The 26,125-nt window shown below is 37.1% G+C and overlaps 1 protein-coding gene across 2 annotated transcripts in view; it reads right to left on the reverse strand.

The window, feature by feature from the left end:
• The window catches only part of LOC120533585 (sodium/hydrogen exchanger 9-like), a 447,557-nt gene that overhangs the window by 220,655 nt on the left and 200,777 nt on the right, over window positions 1-26,125 (reverse strand). For both annotated transcript variants that reach the window (XR_005634561.1, XM_039760513.1), the window contains exons 10-12: window positions 16,967-17,080; window positions 10,228-10,339; window positions 7,363-7,516 (exon numbers count right to left, since the gene is read on the reverse strand). Coding sequence is in view for 1 of the 2 variants with exons in the window: in XM_039760513.1 (XP_039616447.1) it covers window positions 7,363-7,516; window positions 10,228-10,339; window positions 16,967-17,080 (380 nt within the window). In the remaining variant the exon portion in view is untranslated. The remainder of the gene's footprint in view (window positions 1-7,362; window positions 7,517-10,227; window positions 10,340-16,966; window positions 17,081-26,125) is intronic.

Genomic DNA, 26,125 nt, shown 5'->3' on the forward strand with positions numbered 1-26,125 from the left:
TCATTAAAGTAGAACATCATAAACTTAATCTTAAAATCGTTTAATTTACTAGTTTCTCAAATCCCATTGTAACTAAAGTAGTACATTAAATGCTTTATTTTGTATTTGATCTTCTATGTGCTCTATGTGTGTGAATCACTACGTGCTTCTTAAACAGGCTTTCTCTACCTCCGACAGGACACAGAATCCATTACATTCATTATATTACAGCTCTCTGAATAACTAAAATACTGAGATGTATACATGATATCGTTTTCATGATGATAGGACTTAAAGCATGTTATTAAACATGGGAACACGGTGGCGCAGTGATTGTGTGCGACCTTCGATAAAATAATTTATTGCAGCAGTACTGTCTCTTTCAAATGTACTAACCTCCAATTCCTGTCCTTCCTTTTCTTTCTCCAAATACCCAATTGCCACACAATCAGTTCTGTAATAGACGTTAAGCCATCTGTAAGCTTATAACGCCGATTCATCAAACTTTTAAGGAACATTGAAATATCTTCGTAGTACATGTTTAATTATTCTATCCTTCACACAAGTCCCAGTGAAGCATACAGTGCGAGGCTAGAACAATCCGTGAACGGAGCGCCAGATCCTTGCTAGCGTAGCGACAATAGGTTCTTTAATTATTAACAATATAGATTAGTTAAATAAAGTTCAAGTTTTATCTGTATAATATAATAAACATATTATGCTGCATTTCATCTTTAAAATGATATTGTCATCATATGTAAATATGCACCTTATAAAGTGGCTCAGGTTGTGCAATATTATAACTGTATCGCAAGTTTACAGTGAGGTGATTGTACTAATAAGTACAAACAGTTCTACAAGGGGCAGTTGATGGAGTGATTGATTGCATTTAGAGCTCTTGGGGTGAAACTGTTTCTGAACCGTGAGTTATGTACAGTAAAGGTTTTGAAGCGTTTGCTGTGTGAGAAGCAGTTCAAATAGAAAGCATGGTTGAGGCAGTGTGTCCTTGATGCTATATAACAATAATTCTCTTTCCGATCAGCTACTCTGAGTGGTGCAGTGAGAGTAATATGGAAAAAGATGATCTGCTGTGGCAACCCCGAATGGGAGCAGCTGAAAGAAGAAGAAGAAGGTGCAGTGAGAGTAACAACGCTAAAGCAGCTATGGTATTTAGAATAGTTTGACCATTCTGTGGACCATTATATTGTTACAGTGCAATTACAATCAGATGCATTAAACTAATAAACAATATGCGGTTAATTTCAGTGTATTTATAAAGCCGCGTCAGGGATGTGGATCTGAAAAAGAAAGATAAACCACACAGGAACAGTAGCATTGCTTTGACGCTGGGTGCCGCCAGTCTGCAAAACAGAGCGGAGAACTTGCGTACGAAAAGGTATGAAGTACCGCTGTAATGTGTGTGGCTTTATGCCAAGTTTAAGTTTTATACATCGCGATTTGAACGTGGAATCGTTCGTATGCAACATTTCTGTGCGTATGCACCGTTTATACTTGAGGCCCCTGGTCTTTGGCAGTAACGTGTATTAAGAGATATGTGCTCACATTCTACTGCATCATGCAGAGTGCAACAGAAACTTTACAGCCTAGGTTTAATTGATTATAAATAATAACAAAAAAGCATACCATATTGTTTCAATTTGTCAGCATTAACAATCTTTACTGTATATAGCTCCCTATACAGTATATGCTGTTGATTACATCAGAAATTCAATACCTATGATATACTTCATTGGCAACTACATTTGTGATACAATGAACATGTATTTGCTTCACAGATGGCTGTAGCACTTGGGTGTTGTACCGTGTTAGCCATTGTGAATGTCGTAAGAAGTCAAGCAAAATTAGACCTTTTATTGGCAAACTAAAAAAAACTACAATATGCAAGCTTTTGAGGCAACTCATTACATCTTGCTTGAAGAAGGGGCCTGAGCTGCCACGAAAGCTTGCATTTTGTAATCTTTTTAATTCGCCAATAAAAGGGGTCATTTTGCTTGACTTCTCACTACATTCACAGATGGCAAAATGTAAGTTTCCATTTTATCAAATTTTTAATAGTTTTTCCAATTTGAAGATGTTTAGTGCAAAATATAAGTTTATCAAAACGTTGAACACAGTATTATTGTAGGTATTCTGTTCATGATGAAGGTGTTTTGGGCACTAAAAAGAAGTCCGAGTCAGTTTTTCTATCCAGCAAAAGTTGATGCCAGAACTTGAACTGATACAATAAGCATCTTGGGGAAATCATGATGATTCTGTACTGACAATTCTCAGACATCATCATTTATGATAAATACATGAAAAACTGTCATGGAAATTCATTGTACACAAATGTTCATCTTGATAAATAATGAAAAGTTACAAGAAATGAAAATGCAAATCATATCTGTGTATATAATTACATGGAGAATAAAACATGATGAGGGATAAAGACCATTGTAAATCAAATTTTGAAAGTTACAATTAACTATCAATAGGACAATGCAACCTAATGCAGGAAAGCACATAAGACCACAAGGTGAGTAGTATATGCATACTGTAATTATTTATAACTTTGCATATTCATCAAAATGTACTACAATTATTTGAGCCTGTTAATTCAAATAAAATAAATTGAATTCACTTCTAATTTTCTTAAAAAATGAGCAAACTAATAAATGCATTTAATTTAAAATTGAATAAATACATTGTTGAATACTGTTAAATTATTAACTACTTTTTCTAACATCTTTTAAAATCAAACTGAAATATACAGGCTTCCCTTGTTTTGTGAAGCTAATTCGTTTTGAATTTTCATAAAGGGAGAGCAAAATTACTATTAATTTAAATGGAAAACATTTTAAGCACTTCCTGGACTGAAAAGTGACCCCTTATTTTGCTTAAATAACACCAGAATACAGGAAAATTTGACAGAATAAATTTACTAATAACAGCAGCCATCAAAATAAATTCTAATAAGACATTTTCCTTTCATTAAATACTGATTATTAAGGCTGTTTACCTGTGCTGTATTATTTTAAGTTTCACATTTAAAGAAATGGTCTTTCTGTCTTTCCTGGACTTTTCCAACATCTTTTTGGTGGTGTGATGCTCAAGGAAGGCATACGAAGACAAGCTGACTGAAGTTAGCTATAAGAATGACTGAGACTGTGATTGTGGGCCACTAATATCCAGCCACACTCCATTCTTCAGTGATATACATATATACAGTATATGTGTATATATTTTTTTGTTCTTTATTTCACATTATACAATTTCTTGTATGAGGAATTTGTTAGTTTTTGCATATCCCTTGGGTCAGAGTGTAGGGTCAGCCATTGTAAAGTACCCCTGGAGCAATTGGCAATGGCCTTGCTTAAGGGCCCGGCAGAATAGGATTCCCTTTGGCAATAACAGGGATTTGACCCAGCAACCTTCTGGATACCAGTGCAGATCCTTAGCCTCAGAGCTACCACTGCATAGATGATTGGATATTAATGCTAGCAATGTTTAAAAATTCTCCCAGACCTGGTTTTCGTAATTGTGACAATCAAACTTCTTTGAGGTTCGTAAGACAAAAAAGATATTTGTCATTTGAAGGAAGCCTGTAATTTTAGATAAACTCTGACTGAATGAAACAGTTGATACTTGAGATCAAGAATATATTAATTCTAAACTTTAAAAATGATTATTTAGCAAAAACCAACAGTGTGAAAATATAATTGTTTTACATAAATATGTAAGCAAGTAACACAGCATTATCATTACATTTGCAGGGGTACACCATCAAAGGCTTAAACACCATCAATGATCAGACAGCTTGCAGAGAAGAGGTCTACCTGAGTCAGTGATTATAGGACAATTATTTCATTCTTAATATTAGCAAAACCAAGGAGTGGTCATAAACTTCAAGAAGCAGAAGGCAGAGCACATTGCCATCTACTTCGGAGAGGGTACTGTCAACAGGTTGAGCAGCTTTCAGTTTATTGCAATCACCTTCACTGATGAAGTGAATTGGACACAAAACATTTTGACTCTAGACAAAAAGACTTACCAGCTCCTCTACTTTTTCAGATGTCTAAGGGTAGCTCTCATTTCTCCATTTGTTCACAGGAACTTTTACAGGTGCACCTTGGAGTCCATCCTTACTGGCTACATCACATCTTGCTATGGTACCTGTTCAGTTCAGCCATTCTGCACAGCTACTTTTCTCATTCCTTCCATCTGGTAAATTGCACAGAACTACTGGCAATCACATCAGTAGATACATGACGACAGTTTCTATCCAGAGGACATAAGTTTACTGAACAGCCAATTATAATAACATTTATTACTAGAAATATTGTATGAATGAATGTATGCTATAGTCTATCCCAGCAAGCACCGAGCACAAGATAGGAACAATCCCAGGTCAAGGTGATAGCCCATCACAAGTTAACACACATCAGGGCCAATTTAAAATCACCAATCCAACTAATGTGTAGGTCTTTGAACTGTGGGAGGAAGCTGGAGCACCCAGAGGAAACCCATGCAAACTTGGTGAGAACATGCAAACTCCATGCATAGAACAACCAGGACTTAAGCACCGGTCATCTTGATAAAAGGCAGGAGTGCTACCACAGCACAATATTATTAATACATTGCCCATATTATATGCAGGAGATATGTAAGTACAGGTAGTATGGTGAAGTGGTTAATGCTTCGGACTTCACATTCTGTGGTTGTGGGTACTGATCTCACTACTGATACTGTGTGACCAAGACCAGGTCACTTGACCTGCATGTGCTCCAATTGGAAAAACCAAAAGAAATGTAACCAATTGTATCATAAATGTTGTAAGTCACCTTGGATAAAGGTGTCAGCCAAAAATGAAAGTGAAAGTATGAATTTCATTGTACTATGTACAGATGACAATAAACTTGAACTTGATGGTCTACCCCAGCAGATAATGCAGGCACAGTATTTCCTCACATAATAAGAACAGCTACTGTTATTCAACAATATTTAATGATCTTCATTTTATCACTCTCTTAATTATCTCACCTTATTTCTTCTAGGAATGCTAAACCCTAGCAGAAATTCACTAAGTTATTACATAGCTTTGTAAACAAAGTTTCCACATAGTACAAAATAAAATAAAAGTTTCAGGAGGCACATTAAATGCCACTATAGGATCCATCACAAACCCTGTGCTAAAGAAAAGAGAGATATGGACTGCAGCGATTCCAAGGGCTTGTTTCAGCCCCTTATGTCTAAACCTGTGCCTATCAGCTCCTAATACCACAGTACTGGAAAAAAGAAGAAAGAAACCTAAATTAGTTTAAAAAGAGAGCAAAGCTCCAAAAGGGTATGTGCAAAAGCAAAAAAAAAAGAAGTCAATATTAAGCAAAAAGAGAAGGTCAAGACAGCAGGTGAAACAAAACATAACACAATAAAAAATGAATGAAACAATGTGGAAATATGTGCAGCTATAGTAGCTGATTAACATAACAGCATTACAACAAAGAATATAAATAAAATGTTTGTAAAAACATAACACCATCACATATAAGCAAGCACTGGAATGGCAGTGTGCTTTGAAAAATTGTAGTGATTAATGCATAATGACAATAAAACTGCTAACATATACAAAAGTTTCAACTTTTATTCTTCTGCCAAATTTCAAAAGATAAAAGAAGCTAAATGGTGCTTCAAAGAAGACTTCAGTGTTAGATTTTGTTATATTTTTCAACCTTTGTCTGTACTGTGTGTATTGGATTTTAGAAATCGGTTTCTCTGTGTACTGACCTCCACTCTCTCTTCCAACTCCTTCAGTATTTTCATTTCCCAGTACATTTTTCTGAAATCCTACAGGACACTCCCTTACTAATTGTGTCCTTAACACACGGAAATGAGAGACATACACACTTTTAAGTTTACCACCTCATTCCTATAATATTTGTTAACTGTTTATACTAGTGTGATTTAATTATGTAATTTCTGCAACAGGACACAATGGTCTAAACTCGGAACTTTCACAACACTAAGCATAAAAGACATCAGTGAGATTAGAAATGCAATCCATCAAATGGAGAATCCATTGCTTGTAGTGGTAGTATAGATAAAATCTTCAAACACTGGTGTAGTATTATTATTAATTTTAAACGACAGCCATGTGTATGTTTATAAGGCCACAATCTACACTTTTCCAAAGGGACACTTTAAGCAGGATAATGTTCTATGTCATGGAGTATACATCACTCCTGAATGGCTGCTCTAACAGTGACTTCAGTTAACTTTAATCGCTCCAACTGAGTGCCTTTTGGCTTATGTGAAATGGAAGGGTCACAGCATGGAAATCTGAAGTAACCGAGTAATTTGTTGAGGTGGTGTGGAGCAAGATTTTTTCAGAACCATGGTGGATCTATATGTTGAAGCACTGTCTTTTCTGGAAGCAAAAAAGAGGTCTTACCCAATACTGTCATGATTGACTCAAGCTATTAATAAAGAGGACTACATAATACAGCATAGTTCTATGAGTAATCAGAATGTTTTGTGGCAATTCGGGAGACTGCAATTCACTGAGGCCTAAGAAATCAGTATCAGGACTAAGGAAGTTTAAAGCTCAAACAAAACTTTTTTAAGCCGAAAAGATACCAGAGATAGTAATTTTCTCAAGATGACATTATGTCTTTCCTTTATAAACAAAGTTCAGATACTATAAATCACAAGGCTCACAAGGTGGCAGCAGTTTGGAAAGGAAATGAAATCAGACAAAAAGGAAAAGTATAAACTAGTCAAGCTCAACTACTGGGAGACTAAGAATCTGGAAACAAAGGTAAGTATACTAAATCACGACGTTGACCTTTTATACCATTCTAGAAATGATGTCACACTTCGCACATTCCCAGCCATCTTGCCTAACAAAAGCAAGCAACCATCAAAACAACTGATTTAAGATGGTGTCAAATTCTGAAATCAATGCATTAGAGTGAGAAAGAAATAATCTCTAAACCAACCCGAGCAAAGTTTTAATTAATTTTTGAGGTCAAGGAAAACATAAAAAAATAAAGATAATTCTAAAAATAATAAAAATAATTCTTCACGCTTGCTGTAAAAATGTATGATTTAAAGAGGTAGTGCCAAAATATCACCCAAAGAAAGAGGCAGCAAAAACCACACCAAACTGATCAAATCGCCCATGTTATTAAATGCCCTAAACATCTTATTCAATCTATACTTCAGGCTGGTGAAGACAATCATGAATGATTTTGTATGGTTTGAACCAGTAGACAAATTTTGAGCATTTTCACAGTATAATGTTTTTCTAAGTCAGTTCTCAATGAAATGAATGGCTGCCTATCTGACACATACCAAACATAACACAGATAAAGTAAAAAGACACACCTGATGTGCAGCCATGTCAGCATAGACGTTGTACCTCCACCCAACACCCAGACCGTGAGAAACACAATGAGCAGGGTTGTGGTAAGCATCATCTGCTTGGCTTGAGTCCCAGTGTCCCGGATGGCCAATGCAAAAGCTATGGCACCACGAAGACCTTTAAAAAGTTAATCCATGAAAAAGGACAAAAAATTAGTATTAAGCTAGTGACACCTTTTCCACTGTTGTGATGGTGAGCTGAAACTTTGATTTAATACTTCAGATCTTGCCTTTAAAAATATTATCATTATAAATCATGTGATAGCAGGCAAATTATCTATTCATAAATACACCATGTAACAAAATATGTGGTGTAGGCAAAAAAAAGGTTTTTAGATTTAACTGAAAATAGAATTCTGTAGGAAATTCTGTCACATCTACAGTGGCATGCAAAAGTATTCAATACCTTTGAAAGTCATCATAATTGCATGACAAAAGATTTGTACATAAATTTATCCGTTTAGTATTTTTAGTTTGAACTCTTAAGATGTAACAATACATTTCCAAATTCAAAATAAACCATTTTCTGTAGATATTTAACTGAAGAAGAATAACTCCAGAGTAATTAGATTAAGTATACAAGCCCTATACATACTTTGTTGAGATCCGTTTTGCTGCAATAACAGCCTTAATTCTTTTGGGGTAAGTACATGCCAGTTTTGCACATTGTTCAGGAGTGATTCTTACCCATTCTTCTCAGCAGAATTTATAGAGATTATTTAGGTTGGTTGGATGGTGGTCTGCGGTGGGCTGGCGCCCTGCCCGGGGTTTGTTTCCTGCCTTGCATCCTGTGTTGGCTGGGATTGGCTCCAGCACACCCCTGTGACCCTGTAGTTAAGATATAGCAGGTTGGATAATGGATGGATGGATGGATGGTGGTCCTGGACAGCAGTTTTCAAATAGTGCTGCAGATTCTCAATAGGGTTAAGATCAGGGCTTTAACTTGGCCATTCCAAAACATTTTACCTTTCTGTTTTTGATCCATTCCAGTATTTGGCTGTATGCTTGGGATCATTGTCATGTTTAAAGATAAATCATCTCCTGAATTGTAGGTTCATACCAGACTGGAACAAGTTCTCCTGCAATGAGGTATTTGTGTCCATTCATTTCCCCTTCAATTCTGACAGGATTCCCAGTCCCAGCACATGAAAAACAATCCCATAGCATGATGCTGCCACCACCATATTTCACCATCATAGGTATGGTGTTTCTTGAGGCATGGGCAGTGTTAGTTTTATGCCAAGCATACCTCTTTGAAGTCTGGCCAAAAACTTCTATTTTGGTCTCATCAGACCATAAAACCTTCTCTCATATCTTAACTGAGTCTTTCTCGTGCTTTGTAGCAAATTTTATATGTGCTTTTATGTGGACCTTCTTAAGGAACTGCTTCTTTCTTGCTATCCTCCTGTAAAATCCTGTTTTATGCAGAGCTCTTGAAATTGTGGACCCATGCATCTTTACTCCCGTTTCAGCCAAAGAACACTGCAGACGTCCGAGAGAGATGGTTGGATTTTTATGAGCCTGTCTCACCAGTCAACGTCTTGCTCTGATGTATAGTTTTGTGGGACAGCTTGTTCTAGTAAGAGTGTGGGTGTTGTAATGAACCTTCCACTTTCTGATAATGGATCCAACGGTGCTAAGGGGCCATTCAAACTCTTCGATATTTTTGTAGCTATTTCCTGCATTGTACATTTCAATGGCTTTGTTTCTTACATCAACAGAATGCTCCTTTGTCTTCATTTTTGCAGTGATTGTCCAATGGCTATGGCCTGTACAAAGGGTGTTTTTTTGTATCCAGACAGATATAAATGACTCACAAGTAGTACCTAATTATGTTTAATTATGGTCAATTGACTGTCACCTTTGTGCCATTTGTGATTCATCTGTCATTTTTGTAAACCTGGAGCTTCCAAAGCACAGAGAGTTAAATACTAACACTACTAAACACTAACTTTGGAGTTTTTTTCTTCAGTTAAATATCTACAGAAAATGGTTTATTTATACTATGGGGATATATTATTACAACGTTAAGAGGTCACATTAAAAATACTGAATTGATAAATATGTGTGCAAATCTTTCCCCATGCAGAAAGTTACGATGACTTTCAAAGGGTTTTAATACTTTTGCATACCAATGTATTTTCTTATTCATTTATCAATGAAATGAGTGACGTGCTTATGTTCCACAGCCTGATTTTGGCAATATGTCTTTTTTCACCTAACAAGTTCAGGGAACGTGATGTAGTTACAGGGGCAAAGGCAGCAATCAAAAACTAAAGAAGCAAAACAAATTCATGAAAAAATAAAGCATAACACAATATACCTGTATATGACTGCTGTGCATCTTTAGTTATCTTTAACTATATTCAATGAACAACATTTTACTATTATTAATTTGGACAGATTAAAGATTCAAAGAAAAGCTAGCAGTTTTTTAAGCTAACATTCAGGTGATTGTTAGGAAACATTTTTATTATGCCATTGTCATCAGTAGATTATAGTCCTGAAATTCTGTTAATCAGAACTTCAAGTTTGAATAAACACTGACCACACTTTTGAATTTAAGTGAGGGCTGATTATGGCAGTTGTGCGGAAATAATAAAAACAGCAACACTAATAATATCCATTGGTGCAAAAAATTATTAGTATCATTATGATACCATAGTGGTAAGGAGATGATGAATGAAGGTATACAACATGTCCAGTATGTACTATAAATGAAACAGACAGCTAAATAAGTACATATTACAAGTAAAATGGAGGAAAAGCAAACAGCTTCAGATATGCATTCTACATGATCAACTTCATATAAGAATAAATGCACCATACCTGAAAACATCATCATGTGCTGAAAATTCCAGGGAATCTTGTTCTTTCTGCCAAGGTTCAGTAGGAAAGACAGAGGATATATATTGCATGCTCTAGCTACAAAGATAGCTATCTGTTGAAATAAAGACGCTAAGGATGCAAGCAAATATTGCTATTGCACTGTTGGGAACAAATAGATGGTGACTTTATTAACAATTAAGGTCATAAAAATGACAACAGAATGCAGCTCCATGGTGATTTTGGAAAGGAACAGTGCTAATTATAAGGTTTCATGTATTTGCATTTTTAAACAGGACAAATAAAAGCAAAGCAAATAATGCAGTGATCTGATAAGCATTGAAATGGCCATAAGATACTGAAGCAGATTCTTATTTCTAATCTAATCTGATATTTCTTGTCATTACAGCACATGTTCTGAATGCAGATAAATATTTTTATTATATTAATGAAAGGTGTTTGTTTATCACATGGAGTGCATTTCCTAGGAAAGTCACATTATTGCATTATGAATATTTTCTTAGGATATTGGACCATCTAATTACCTGCTTCTTAGCTAAGAAATAGAAATAAATATTCCAGTATAGCATATGTGCTTTATCCTTCTTTATATTTGCACTGCCTATACTGTATATGGCAATGCTTTCAATTTTTACATTTTCTTTGTAAAGCATCTTGTAATGTTCTGTTTAGGGAAAATGTGGTATATAAAGACCCCCGTGACCCTGTGTTAGGATATAGCTGGTTGGAGAATGACTGACTGACTGACTGGTACATAAAAATAAATATTGACTGTTTTAACTGCCTTAAAATAACACTGATCTGTGTTGCACTAGTTTTGAAAAGTTGTCTTGTGTAGGTATATTAGCTAGGAAATGGGCTGTAAAACATAAGAATCGGGGTTCAGTTCTTAACTCTTGCAAACTGCCTCCTAAATTTCCAGTAAAAAACAGTTTCTAGAAAAACACTGAAATTCTGTATGCTAAACAAAATGAAATTGCCCTGTAATGGACTGGAACCCCATTCCAGTGTTGGTACCTGCCTTCTACTCAGTGCTTCTGGAATAAGCACCCCTGTAATGTTTAAAATCAGAGGGCTCAGGAAATGGGCAGCCGGGCTATGCAAAAGAGAAGACTTTGCCTTTCACTTCATGCTGGCTGGTTTTTCTATTGCAGCCGAAATGACACAGTACAAATACTGAGTACAGTATTGTTGGTTTTAATAACATCACACAAAGGTTTAGACATGACAACTACGTGTTCATTTACTTAGCTAGTAGTTAAATAACTTCAGTGTGGTTTGACAATGGGATAGTCTAAACTGACCCAATTTGAGGTAATCCTAAAATGGACTAGTGCTTTATATTTACATAGGTCAGCACACAAGTCAGTACTGGGTTAAGAGGCTTTAAAAATGAATGGATGTACTTGCGTCATCATATCATAGGTATTGGTAAGAGTTTTTTCCACCCTTGTAGAAAAATGTGAGATTAACAATACAAACAGCAAAACATTAACAGAAGAACATCCATCCAATGCAAAAACTGTTTATCTAATGTCACACACGTATGAGTCAAAGGCAACCAACAGGCTCAAAAGATGGTTATTTCATGTCAAACCAAGGGGTGGCAGTATGTACTAACCCGTTCTCTCTTTCTCCTGTAGACCACCCAAGGGAAATCCCACATGAGCCTGTCAACATCACTTTCAGTAAATGTCTAGCTCCAGCCCCAATGACATCACTTCCTCAGACACACATGTAAAACATCGCATCTTTTTCCCATAAGTTCAATTCTATCTTGGACTTAGTCTGTAAAGACATTCTGATTGCTGATTTTTGCTTTTGTTTCAAGTATACAGAGTGGCTAGCCCAAACATTTTTCTGTCGCCCTGTTATTTTTTCACACTAGTTTAGGGTAACAGGGAGCTGGTGCCTAAAGGGACAACACTGGTTGCAAGATGCAAACATTATTCCATTACAGTGCACACTCAATGCCCACACTAATATCACAATAGTCAGCAATTAACCTAACTTGTATATCTTTGGAATGTGAGTGGAAAATCACATCCCAATAAAAACTCATGCAAATACCTTGAAAATGTGCTAAATTCACACAAGTTAAAAGTGGCAAAGAGTAGAGAATATAATATACAGTGGTGTGAAAAACTATTTGCCCCCTTCCTGATTTCTTATTCTTTTGCATGTTTGTCACACAAAATGTTTCTGATCATCAAACACATTTAACCATTAGTCAAATATAACACAAGTAAACACAAAATGCAGTTTTTAAATGATGGTTTTTATTATTTAGGGAGAAAAAAAAAATCCAAACCTACATGGCCCTGTGTGAAAAAGTAATTGCCCCCTGAACCTAATAACTGGTTGGGCCACCCTTAGCAGCAATAACTGCAATCAAGCGTTTGCGATAACTTGCAATGAGTCTTTTACAGCGCTCTGGAGGAATTTTGACCCACTCATCTTTGCAAAATTGTTGTAATTCAGCTTTATTTGAGGGTTTTCTAGCATGAACCGCCTTTTTAAGGTCATGCCATAGCATCTCAATTGGATTCAGGTCAGGACTTTGACTAGGCCACTCCAAAGTCTTCATTTTGTTTTTCTTCAGCGGATTTGCTGGTGTGTTTTGGGTCATTGTCCTGTTGCAGCACCCAAGATCGCTTCAGCTTGAGGTGATGAACAGATGGCTGGACATTCTCCTTCAGGATTTTTTGGTAGACAGTTGAATTCATGGTTCCATCTATCACAGCAAGCCTTCCAGGTCCTGAAGCAGCAAAACAACCCCAGGCCATCACACTACCACCACCATATTTTACTGTTGGTATGATGTTCTTTTTCTGAAATGCTGTGTTCCTTTTACGCCAGATGTAACGGACATTTGCCTTCCAAAAGTTCAACTTTTGTCTCATCAGTCCACAAGGTATTTTCCCAAAAGTCTTGGCAATCATTGAGATGTTTCTTAGCAAAATTGAGACGAGCCCTAATGTTCTTTATGCTTAACAGTGGTTTGTGTCTTGGAAATCTGCCATGCAGGCCGTTTTTGCCCAGTCTCTTTCTTATGGTGGAGTCGTGAACACTGACCTTAATTGAGGCAAGTGAGGCCTGCAGTTCTTTAGACGTTGTCCTGGGGTCTTTTGTGACCTCTCGGATGACTCGTCTCTGCGCTCTTGGGGTAATTTTGGTCGGCCGGCCACTCCTGGGAAGGTTCACCACTGTTTCATGTTTTTGCCATTTGTGGATAATGGCTCTCACTGTGGTTCGCTGGAGTCCCAAAGCTTTAGAAATGGCTTTATAACCTTTACCAGACTGATAGATCTCAGTTACTTCTGTTCTCATTTGTTCCTGAATTTCTTTGGATCTTGGCATGATGTCTAGCTTTTGAGGTGCTTTTGGTCTACTTCTCTGTGTCAGGCAGCTCCTATTTAAGTGATTTCTTGATTGAAACAGGTGTGGCAGTAATCAGGCCTGGGGTGGCTACGAAATTGAACTCAGGTGTGATACACCACAGTTAGGTTATTTTTTAACAAGGGGGCAATTAATTTTTTACACAGGGCCATGTAGGTTTGGATTTTTTCTCCCTAAATAATAAAAACCATCATTTAAAAACTGCATTTTGTGTTTACTTGTGTTATATTTGACTAATGGTTAAATGTGTTTGATGATCAGAAACATTTTGTGTGACAAACATGCAAAAGAATAAGAAATCAGGAAGGGGGCAAATAGTTTTTCACACCACTGTATAATTACGCCTGGTCATCCACCAAATGTCTGTGTACGACACCCAGCTGACCATGTGGGCCCTTTTACTAAAATGATTTAAAGGAGATCCCTGTCATTTACATCTGTTAATCAAGTGGCATGGCCATAGCACCAGTACTACATAATCTTCAGCCTAACTGGTTCACTGAATAGTTAGGTTTTTGCAATATGAATCACACGTTTCATCCATAAGTTTCAATCAGCTTTGTGCTACTCCAACAAAAATCTGCCTTTGCTCAATTAAATCACCAACCTGTTGCATTTTTGTGCTGCTTGCCACTAATTCCATACTGTGTGTTTTAGCTCAGAATTTAATGTACGTCGTACTATAATATTTAATATTCCTTTTCAAACTGTTTTATGAAGGTAGCACAATCTAAAATGGGGCCTGATCATTGGATGTACATGTAGTTAGAAGATGGATTTAAAAAATCAATTAGAGGGAACACTCTGACTCTGAAGCGTATACTGGAAATGTAAGGCTGCCTTAAGTGCAAGCTTCAATCTGCCATCACTAAAATATGCTTTTTTTCTGCAATGCATTAGCACTGATGCGGTTTTGATCATACCGCTCTGTCCATAATGCTATTCTAGGCTTTAGTGCTAAGACAAAGTAGGAAGTGAATGGCATGCATTCATTAAGAGTTTAAGAACACTGCACTGGATCCATCTATCCATTGTGATGTGTACTTAGCACAGTACGTAGAGATGACTCATATCACACTATACCTCTAACTAAATAGCTTTTTAGTATACCTTAAGAATATCAGACATTTGCAAAGTTTTACTAGTTAACCTCTTCCTCCCTACAGCCAATGAATCATGCAGAGTTGTGTTTTGTTTGAATGGCACACAAAAAAATACTCTTTTTAAAAGCGAGATAAATGGATAGCCCATCATTATGAGCAGCTTTTCAAATGATCATGCACTTGTTCCTTAAAGATTGGAGGCATCCCTCAGTCTCTGTCACACTATAACACAAAAGTGCAGGTGAGTTAAGTGACATTACATACTCTGACAGTAGGACTGCTGCTCCAATTTGGTAATCTCCCAATCACACCTTACTCTGGAGGTGGAATTTCACAGCCTTGGCCATGTGTCATTTAGAATCAACTTTAAAATATTGCTTATGGTTTACAAAGCCTTAAATAATCTCGCTCCATCCTATATTTCAGAATGCCTCCCATCTTACATTCCAAATCATAACCTTAGATCTTCAAATGAGTGTCTGCTTATAATTCAAAGTGCTAAACTTAAAAGAAGTGGTGAGGCGGCCTTCTGCTGTTATGCACCTAAAATCTGGAATAGTTTACCAATAAAAAATTGCCAGGCTAATACAGTAGAACATTTTAAAAAACTGCTAAAAACACATTATTTTAACATGGCTTTCTCATAGCTTCATTTTAGTTTAATCCTGATATTCTGTATATGTATTTAATTATCATTATCATTCATGGTGGCTCCAAAATCCGTACTAACCCCTACTTTCTCTGCTGTTCTATTTCCAGTTTTCTGTGGAGGCGATCTACGCCACCACCACCCGATCGAAGCACCACACTGTCTCTACATTCATGGATTAAAGGCCAGAGGTCCACATGACTATCATCATCAAGTTCTTCAATGTGAAGACTGAAAACTATGTAATAAATACAAATGACAAGCATAAAGAGTTGGGGTTTTGGGCCCCATATACTGTGAAACAAGATCAGTAATTTTTAGTTCAAAACAACATACAAATGATGGTGGGTACACGGACAACTTTCCAGACAGGAAATTAAACAGTGGGATGCTGGGAAAACCGTGGTGATGGATGGGTGGATAACATCATCAAATGGGGACCAGAGGGTAGAAAGGGACCCAGAAGTGCTGGGGTTCTTTTAGTCGTCCGGGCGAGATTATGGTGGTGGTAATTCGTCCTTTCTGAGGAGACTAGAAGAGAGAGGTTAGTACCCCACCGTTATACCCTGACACAACTTGTTCCTTAAACTGTTCCCCATGCGATCGAGCATGACAACTATGAGGACTGATTGATGTCATTTATGTTAGGTAGAATGCCTAGAGGGGGCTGAAACCCCTGCAGGTTTTGTTTTTTTCCTCCAGCCGTCTGGAGTTGTTTTTTTGTTTGTTTTTTCTGTCCTCTCCGGCCATTGGACCTTACTTTTATTCTATGTTAATTAGTATTGCCTAATTTTATTTTTTATATATTTTGTCTTTTTTCTCTTTCTTCATCCTGTAAAGCACTTTAAGCTATATTATTTGTATGAAAATGTGCTATATAAATAAATATTGTTGTTGTTGTTGTAGACCAAGCTGGTTTCCCAGCCATGAAAGGAGATGACAGAATGACAGAGAACTTGAAGAATTAATTATGACAGTCTCATCATTAGACCACCATATGGTAACACTGCAATTCTGGACGCTAGTGTGGTCACTACCGTGATATAGGATGCGCGAATAGGGATGAGGTTGGGTGGTCATTTGGCATACTTCAATGAAAAAAATAAAAAAACTAAACAAAAGATACCCAAGGTTTTCTTTCTCCAGGAGAACTGCTAGAAGAGCTTTTGTTTTCCTATTTTTATTCGAATTGTCTTCCAACAACAGAATTTGAATTTTTTTTTTTAAAATAATTAGCACCCTTGGGGTTTACAGTCAAAATAATAGAAAACTGAACACTGTGTTATTGTGCATTTAAATGGGTATGTGTGCTGACAGATGTACTGTAACTATTGCATGATTCTGCATTTTTTGTGTGCTAGCAGATGTATATTTTGCATGGCTGCATATGCTACATGGTTTTACTGCTTTATATCTGCATAAGCATTTAAAAGAGCGGATTCAAACTGAGCTAGAATAACAACGCCATTGAGAAGCGCCTGTGCTGGAAGTCGGAGTGTGCACATATGGGAGAGACAAAAGCTTTTTGGCTTTCGGCACAGATTTTGTTAAACAATCTGTGAAAGGATACAAAAGCGCCAGTGATGAAGAGGGCATTGAAGATGTGGTTCTGAAATGTGAACAGCGCAAGGCCCATGTAACAAAAGATGAAGTTCTCCGCAAGGAAATTCATGAAGTGGAACAGCTGCAAAAAAAGAAAAGAGAAAAAACATGCAGACTTTCACACAATTGGCACATCAGAGTGGCTTCTTTCAAAGCCATCTCAAAAAATAAATTGGTGATGTTGGGCAACTGTAAACAAGTAAGAGTACAGAACATCTTGGAGCAAACTTTTACAGTTGTTCAAAACACACTAAGGTTTTGGCTAATTGAACCAGATTTAACAAACTGCAGCCATGATTTAATAATTAACATGACATATTAACATATATAAACTAAAGCCAAAAAGAGGTAAACATCAGATTTTATGGAAATGACACTGTAGCACTGTCCAGAATTAAACAGTATAAGGAATGAGGAAACAGCTTTCAAGTTCACTCTGAGCCTGCAAGCCTACTGGATGGAGTGTGAATGCTTTATGTGCACTCATGCAAGTTTCTTCCAGGAACTCCGTATAAATATACTCAGGTTATGTGATGAACTTAAACTGCCCAGGAGCACATTAAAAGAACACTATCACCTGAGATCAATTGAAGGTGTCAGTTCCAAAATCTAAGTTCTTTAAAATACTATACATTGATTAAATATATATTTAGTTTGACACTCAGTGCTGCCTGGAAAATCTCTTCTACCCTGAACTGGATTAAGCAGAAAATTCCTAATGTAAATTGTAAAAATGAAATGACAGACTTGTGTTTGAAACAAAGCATAGCCGTCTGTCTATGGATAGCTGGCACTAAATTAGTTTTTAACAAAAAATGCACTGTCACTTCATTCCAACTGAGCTACAATTTTATGCATTAGTGGAATTTTCAGAACTTTTCAATTATTTAAATGTAACACAGTCACTTCTGAGCAATGGAATGCAACTCAAAATGGTCAGAAATTAAGTTAGCCATTGTGATGTTATCATGGTATCTTGTAATATAACAGTAGACTGTGTGAAACAAAATACAATAAAAAAAATGTGTTCAGTTAGCAGTTTGGTTTAACCAAGGGCAGATTAATGTAAAATAAAAACATTTTTTAAAAAATCATTCTAGGGGTATCTAGTGAAAGGGAGGCAACACAAAGGAAACAACTTTAAACAATGTTAATGACCCTAACAGGAATTAACACTAGCCTGATGAAACAGCTAATAGCAGATTCCCATGGACTAAACTAGTGATGCATGATTACCACATAATTAATAATTAATGGTTCTTGCCATTGATATTAAGACGTGCAGGTTATATGATTTGGTGATGCTAAATTGACTCTGCAATAGATTGGTGGCCTGTTCCAGGAATTTTTCCTGTGATAGGCTACAATTGCCCTTCAACCCTACCCTGGATAAGTGGGTTAGGAAGATGGATCGATGGATTTTATAATTGTGTTTATTCATTTGATTTATTATACTACATGACATAAAAATTTTGTGGTGTCAGCTTTATATGCTTTATTCTTTATTGATACAGTACAGTAGAATCTCCATTTATCAGGGAACTGATCAAAATTGTTAATGTAAACTTGTTAAATGCTGGATTAGTTGAACAATAAAAAACATAATGTATAAAATAATGTTTCTTTTTTTACTATTTTACAATAACGATAGAGCACACTTTTTAAAATTATTTGTCACCATTGTTGCAATACAGCAAATTACTGATCTGCAAATAATTATGAAATAAAATTTAAGTGTGACATAAATGATTCTTTTTTTTTTTCAAAATAAACATAACATCACCACCATTCCCCATTCATAAGTGTAAAATAAGACAAAATAACAAATATGGGAATGTAAAATTGGTGTATACCATATTAAGAAAACAAAAGTTGCATGTGTATGTAAAATCAAAGCAGATAATATAATCTTAAGTGAGAGTAATGTCCATCCATCCATCCATCCATCATCCAACCCACTATATTCTAACTAAAGGGACACAGGGGTCTGCTGGAGCTACACAGGGCACAAGGCAGGAGACAAACCCTGGGCAGGGCGCCAGCCCACAGCAGGTGAGAGTAATGTAAAATTAAGAAATTAATGGAAACACAACCTGATAATTGTACTGTACAGTGTCACAAATGTACAATTGGGGGATCACTTTCCTGGCTCTGCCAAGGTAACTGGTACCACTTTGGGTCGAGAGGGGGCACTCACACTGTCTGGTCTTTTCCACCCACAGCTCAGAGAAGCCATCAAATGCGGGCAAATGACCTGGCCACAGAGCCCAGCTGACCCCACACATTTCAGGCAGGGCTCTATAAAACCAGACAGTTGCCGAACGATGACGTCTGTTATAAGGTAGTTATAACGTCAGTAAAGCAATTATTTTTAATGGGCAGAAAACACCATTTTTTTGGTTTTGTTAGAGCCATGCTGAGTCTTACTTCATTAGGCTTTATAAAACAGGGACACCTTGTTGGAGCCGCAACATTTCATAGTGATGCTGCAAGACCGTCCTTCAGTAACAAGAGTTATGTAAAAATCATTAAATGAAATAATATATAGCCAAAAATTAAGAATATTTAAATGGTGACACACTGTTATATGCTGCTGCCGTATATGTGGTTTATATAATGTATTAGAATACAAATGCATCACCATCAAATAGAAAAAAGAACTTCACTGTCTAAATACTTCTCAGGTTAACTGTATGCTTGCAAGGTATTTGAACATTATGACATATATGATGGCAACATTGCAACACTGTAGCCACCATGGTATGCAGTGTTTAGTTTTAAATACTACAAGATACTCACAAATTTTTAAACACAGCCTATGGGCAAAACATTGCTATTGTTGACAGAAGCAGACCCCAATCTGTAGCAAACATCATCTGTTTATATCTCTCCCTGTTTTCCCACTCCATCCAGCTCCTTCTCTAAGTTCTCACCATGACCTGCTTTGTAAGATGAGACCGACTACTTGTGTACTGGACCCCATCCCCAGCACACTACTTAAATCCTGCCTTCATGCCATAATCCCGACTGCTACAACAATAATAAACTCATCCCTTGACACTGGCTCTGTGCCGCTCACTTTTAAAATTGCTTCTGTAACCCCAATGTTAAAAACGTCTGGTTTTGATGCTGACAATCTTAACAATTTCCAGCCTATTTGCCACTTACTTTTCCTGTCAAAATCTCGTGTTGTAGCTTCCCACCCCACCAATTACTTACCTCCAATAAATTAATGGAACCCTTTCAGTCTGGTTTCAGGGCACAGCACAGCTGTGAAACTGCTCTGCTTCGGATAACCAATTATTTGCTTATGGCAGCAGACTCTGGACAAACCAGTATATTAATTCTATTAGACCTCAGTGCAGCATTTGACACTGTCAGACATGACATTCTACTGTCTAGAATGGAGAACATGCTGGGTATCTCTGGCACTGCCCTCCAGTGGTTCAAGTCCTATCTGACTGATAAGCAAGAATTTGTTAGTCTTGGCAACAGCAGATCCAGCTCCGCACCAGCCACACAAGGAGTTCTTCAGGGCTCTGTCCTCGGCCCTCTTCTCTTCTGCATTTATATGCTTCCCCTTGGCCATATTATTCGTAGCTATAGACTGAGCTATCATTTTTATGCAGATGATACTCAACTCTACTCCAATGTTAAAAGTGGAACTTCATCAGAGCTTTCTTAGCTCACAACCTGCCTTAGTGAAATTAAAACCTGGATGGAGCAGAACTCTTTAAAATTAAACTGCAACGAAACTGAACTCCTGCAAATTGGGACTAAAATGCAACTTAATAAAATGAGCTCCTTCCCGTTCAATCTTGGCAGTGATCTCATCACACCTGCCTCTACTGCAAAGAATCTTGGTGTCATTTTTGATTCCTCCCTTTCTTACTCCGCCCACATAAATCACATTAAGAAACTTTCTTATTTTCACCTCCGTAACATATCCCGTGTTCGTTCCTTCCTCTCCTTTTCTAATGCTGAGAAACTTGTCCATGCTTTTATTACATCCCGCATAGATTATTGTAATTCCCTACTGGCAGGTGCCCCTTCTAATTTTATATCACAGCTCCAGCTTATTCAAAAATCGGCTGCAAGAGTCCTTACTCGAACCAGCAGCAGCGAGCACATCACACCCATCCTGCTCCATCTTCATTGGCTCCCTGTGTCTTACAGAATCGAATATAAAATCCTACTAATAACCTACAAAGCCTTAAATAACCTCGCGCCAAACTACATCAGTGACCTTCTTCATCATTATGTGCCTGCCCGCCCACTAAGGTCCTCCGATTCTGGCAATCTTGTTGTGCCCCACACTAATCTACACTCCATGGGTGAAGGGCCTTCAGCTGTATAGCGCCCAGACTCTGGAATGACCTACCGAAATTAACTAGATCAGCTGACCCCATGAATTCTTTTAAAAAACAACTCCAACTCATCTGTTTAGGAAGGCTTTTAGCTCTACTTGACTTTATTACCCTTCTCTCAGTTTACCTCAAGATGCTCATGTAACCTGTATGTGTGTGCTAGACCATCAGTTCTGTTGTCTGTTAGGCTTTCTCTGAATTTACTGTCTTAATGTTCTTTATTTATTTATTTGGTTTGTACAATGCTATACACTGTATACCCTGCTGTTCTTTCTTATATTCTGTAAGTGCCCTGAGCATGGGAAAGGCGCTATATAAATAAAATGTATTATTATTATTATTATTATGGGGTTCATAACATTTTCACTGTTACCTTCAATCTTGCATACTTGCTGCTTCTCCTGTAAGCACCAGAGGCCATTGCAACTCTTCATTCTTGAACATTTGCATCTCTATTCTTGTGGAAAGTATACTGCTTGCAAGAATCAGCTTTTCAGCATAACTCCCTCATCAGTATAATGAACTGTTGTGTTCAGGCATGTCTAGTTCTAGTCTACTGGAAATCAGCTGTGGTTACATAAAGTGCTTCTTGTTTCAGATCCTTTTAAATTTCTGTCAAACATTTGGAACAAAGTAAAGGCAATGCAACTTCTAAAAATTGTCAGGAAGGGATGGCATAGGTCTTACTCAGGGTGTTGGATATTTTTTTAAAACCTTTGTTGTGCATCAAGTCTTTGACTTTTGATAAATAAAACACAATAGCAGCTGTTATCTGATTTTGCTTTCAGTTGCCTTATGCATACATAATAAAGTCATGTGAGAGCCTGACTATGCCACTATTCACTAATAGCAGCACCCTACTGGAAAAGTCTTGAGCAAAATAAAGCAGAAAGAGATACTCAAAAGCACAAATAAAGAACAAAAAAGTGAAAGCAGAAAATGTTAAAAATGACTTGTCCACAAGGAAGGAGAAGAGATGACAATATTGCCAGTGTCCATGTATGAGGAATATGTCCGCAGTGAGGTTACACACCGATGCACATAATAGCACCTGCTGTATCCAGTAGTCATGCCCACTGTCGCATTATGAAAATTCAGGCATTTTGAATTCCAGAAGACAGTGGCAAATTACTAGACAGTCAAACCATCAGATAAAATTAGAAAAATAAGTGATAAAAATGCATAAAGACTGTACAAAAATATCTCCAGTAAGCTGCTGAATTCAATACTGAAAAGGTAAGACTTTTTTCTTTTTAATTAATGACATCAAGACTTAAATAAATGAGGGGTGTTCTATTATAAACAGGAATTTTCATGCTCTGTTCTTATAAATAGCGCAATGTAGACGTGACTCATTGGACAAACACACGCATATATGAACCTGACGTTAGTAGTGCTAGCTGTTCTTTCTCCCCTTTCTGTCAGTTGTAATCAACATGTCGGAGCAGGAGGTACACAGCAGTGTTGTACAGCACAACTTTTGACACATGAAGGAGTCACTCCATCTCAGATTTATTCAAGACTTAAAAATCAATTTGGAGATGAGTGTCTCTCTCAGTCTAGAGTGTTTGATTGGTGCAAGTCATTCAGAGAGGGGACTATCATCTCTTTGGTCCATTTAAGGATTTTTTAGGAGGGAAGAAATTCAAGCCAAATGAGTAAGAATGGGTCAACATGTAGTCAAAAGACTACACACACATTATATATACACAACCAATGTAGGACAGACTAGCATTACAAAGTTGTCTTTACTTTAGAACACCTTTCAGACCATTTTAACTCTCCTCACAGAGCTGGTCTCTGTTTAGAATGCAGGCTCTGGGTCTCATCTAATAAGACTGACCAATCACAGGCAAATGAAATCTAGAGATGTCTAAAGTATGCATCTTTTAAACACTTGGTCAGTGAACAAAGAGTCAACTCAAAACTGGGAACCTTGATGGACAAAACTTTGCACCAATTTTCAAACAAAGGTTTAACTTAAATATACCCAAGAAACCAACTGCAACATATTCACTCCTCCCTTTATAACTCATTGCAAGCACTACATCATTATGCTTTGTAAGCTCAATAGCAGGATCCCTTTCGCCAAAAGTGGGGCTGTAACAAAAGCTGGAGGAATTATTTTACTCCAAAGGGTAGTCTGGTGCTCAACTGTAAGAGTGGAAGACCATCTATAACAGAGTTGGATGAAGGTGCCACAAGTCCAAACTTTGTTAAGGTAAAGCAAAGTGCACAAGCAAGACAGAATGTACATGAAGCAACCCTTTAGTCTTGCTGAAGAAAGGAGTTGACTAACCACAGACGTCTCAGCAGACATAAACCTTTTGCTACCAAACAAGGACCAATGTGTGTGAAATCTTTGAGAAAATTGCCTACTACCTGCAAATAAAAGGTGTGACCAAAGGAAAGAAGGAGTTTCTTAGCAAAGAAATAAAAGATGCACCGAACATCATTCCACATCCAGAGATAGAACCAAATATAAGCGAGTTGAGGCTGTGCAAGTTTTGTTAGGAAGAGTATAATGGAGGTTTTCATTTTGGTATTTTGGCTCCGTGTTTCTCTATGTAGCAAACCTAGCTATGAAAGAAATCCTCTTTAATAAAATTTTGATGCAGCATCTCTTCCATAAATAAAACAAAACAATAGAATATATATTTTTATGTTTTAGATTAGACACATTCTATCAACTTAAAAATAAGTGCCTGTATCTATGTTCTGCATTAGTTTACCTATAGAAAAACTGACACGATACACTTACCCTTATCATATAAATTGACCACTCAATTGGTGACGACATAATTTCTGTAGTTAATGCTATTTAACACACCTATGGAGATACACACAAATCATATCTGTGTAATTCAGAAGGTGAATAAGCAAATGCTAAGACTTAAATTAATTTAAAAGAAGCATCAATGTGAGACTATGAGGAAAAGTAACGGTGCCTGGGTTTTCATTACTGGTGCAACTAGGACGTCATCCTGGGGTAAGCATTTGGATATGTAAGGATAGCAAAATGGCAAAATATGTTAAAACTTTATGTTTAATGGTTTTTAATTGGGTCAGAAGACAATTCATTTGGGTGGATGTGGCCAACCCACCACCCACCTATATCCATGCTTCTGGTTTTCACACATGATATTGTCACTGGAGTATTGATACAGCAAATGGTTGCCACACAATAAACATCTGCCAGAGGCACCCCATGGTCATATACAAAAAGATGGAAAAACAGGCTAAGAAATGCTGTCACAACTTGCATCCTCTGACAGATAGCTACAGCAAAGCAGCTAACAAGTGAATGTAAAGATGTTTCAAAAAACACATTTCATGTCTAATAGTTTTTTATGGATGTGTTAGGGTTACTGTAAGCGTACACTATATGTGTATATGTGTGGGGTTTGTTTTCATGGAACATCTTGGAAGCCTTGAGATATTTGAACATCATTACTGATCAAGACCAGCCCTTTATATGAATAGTACACTCTGCTTGCAAATAGTTGCTTATAACATGATAATGCTGTATATGCTGCAATGTTAAGAATGTTGTAGAATGATTGCAGGATTATGAACATGAATTCAATTTAATGCTAAAGTCTTATTCAATCCAATCAAACATCTCTGTACTGAGCTGGGACACTAAGTTTGTAGTAAAAATCTATATATGGCCTATATGCTGATTTTTTGACAACTTGTTCTAGTCTCAAAAAATGCAGTCTGTGTTGAAGAAAAATGGATAGATAGATAGATAGATAGATAGATAGATAGATAGATAGATAGATAGATAGATAGATAGATAGATAGATAGATTTATTTCTTCCAAGGGAGAAATATGGATTTTTACAGATGCTCTTTAAATAAGTAAACATATATATAGGAAAAAACGAGGGGGGACCCAAAAATAACCCGTCGCTTTTTCCATTGTTCAAAATTATTCCGAAACTCAGAAGCCTGAGCCTTCAGTGCCTCCATCATCTGCTTCTTGACCTCCTCTACATCCTAAAAACGCTTTTCTTTAAGGTCCCTCTTCATTCTTGGAAATAAGAAAAAATCACAGGGTATAAGATCTGAAGAGTAGGGGTGGTGGGAAACTGTTGTCATCCCGTTTTTTGTGAGAAACTGCTGCACTCTAAGTCCTGTGTGGGTAGGAGCATTCTTGTGGTGCAAAAACCACTCACCTGATCGCCACAATCAGGTTGTTTTCTCTGCACTTAAAGGATGCTGCTGGGCCAAATAATGCAGAAGGCAGTCTAGTACATGCACCTAGCGGCAAACATTGGAACTAACGCCCCTCCAATTTCCATAAATAAATTCTCATTATTGTTGGGTCACCCTTCGTAAATATATATATACACACACACACACACACACACACTATGTCTGAACATACACCACAAGGACTAAAAGAGAAGAAAATTTTAAAAAGAAAGAAAAGGAAAAACCTCTGACTTGGCTGTCGCAGTTCCAGTGAGGCATTATTCAGACATATTGCTGTTGGTATAAAGGAGGCTCACTAGCGCTTCTTGAGTAATTCATTGGCTGAAAGCCCTCAGTTGTTAGCATGCAGAGAGAGGATGAGCAGCATTGTTCATAATAAAACTCAGATGTGTCTTCATTTGCTACGACCTCCACGGGGTCCAAAGTGTGAACTTGCCCTTTTAATTTGCCTGTTAATTTTGTGGGCCTCTCTTGAAGTGATGTTACTAGCCCAACACACCACCACCACAGTGTAGAAAATTGCACTAGTCATCACAGAA

The sequence above is a fragment of the Polypterus senegalus genome, chromosome 1 (genome assembly GCF_016835505.1).
Source record: "Polypterus senegalus isolate Bchr_013 chromosome 1, ASM1683550v1, whole genome shotgun sequence".
NCBI lineage: Eukaryota > Metazoa > Chordata > Cladistia > Polypteriformes > Polypteridae > Polypterus > Polypterus senegalus.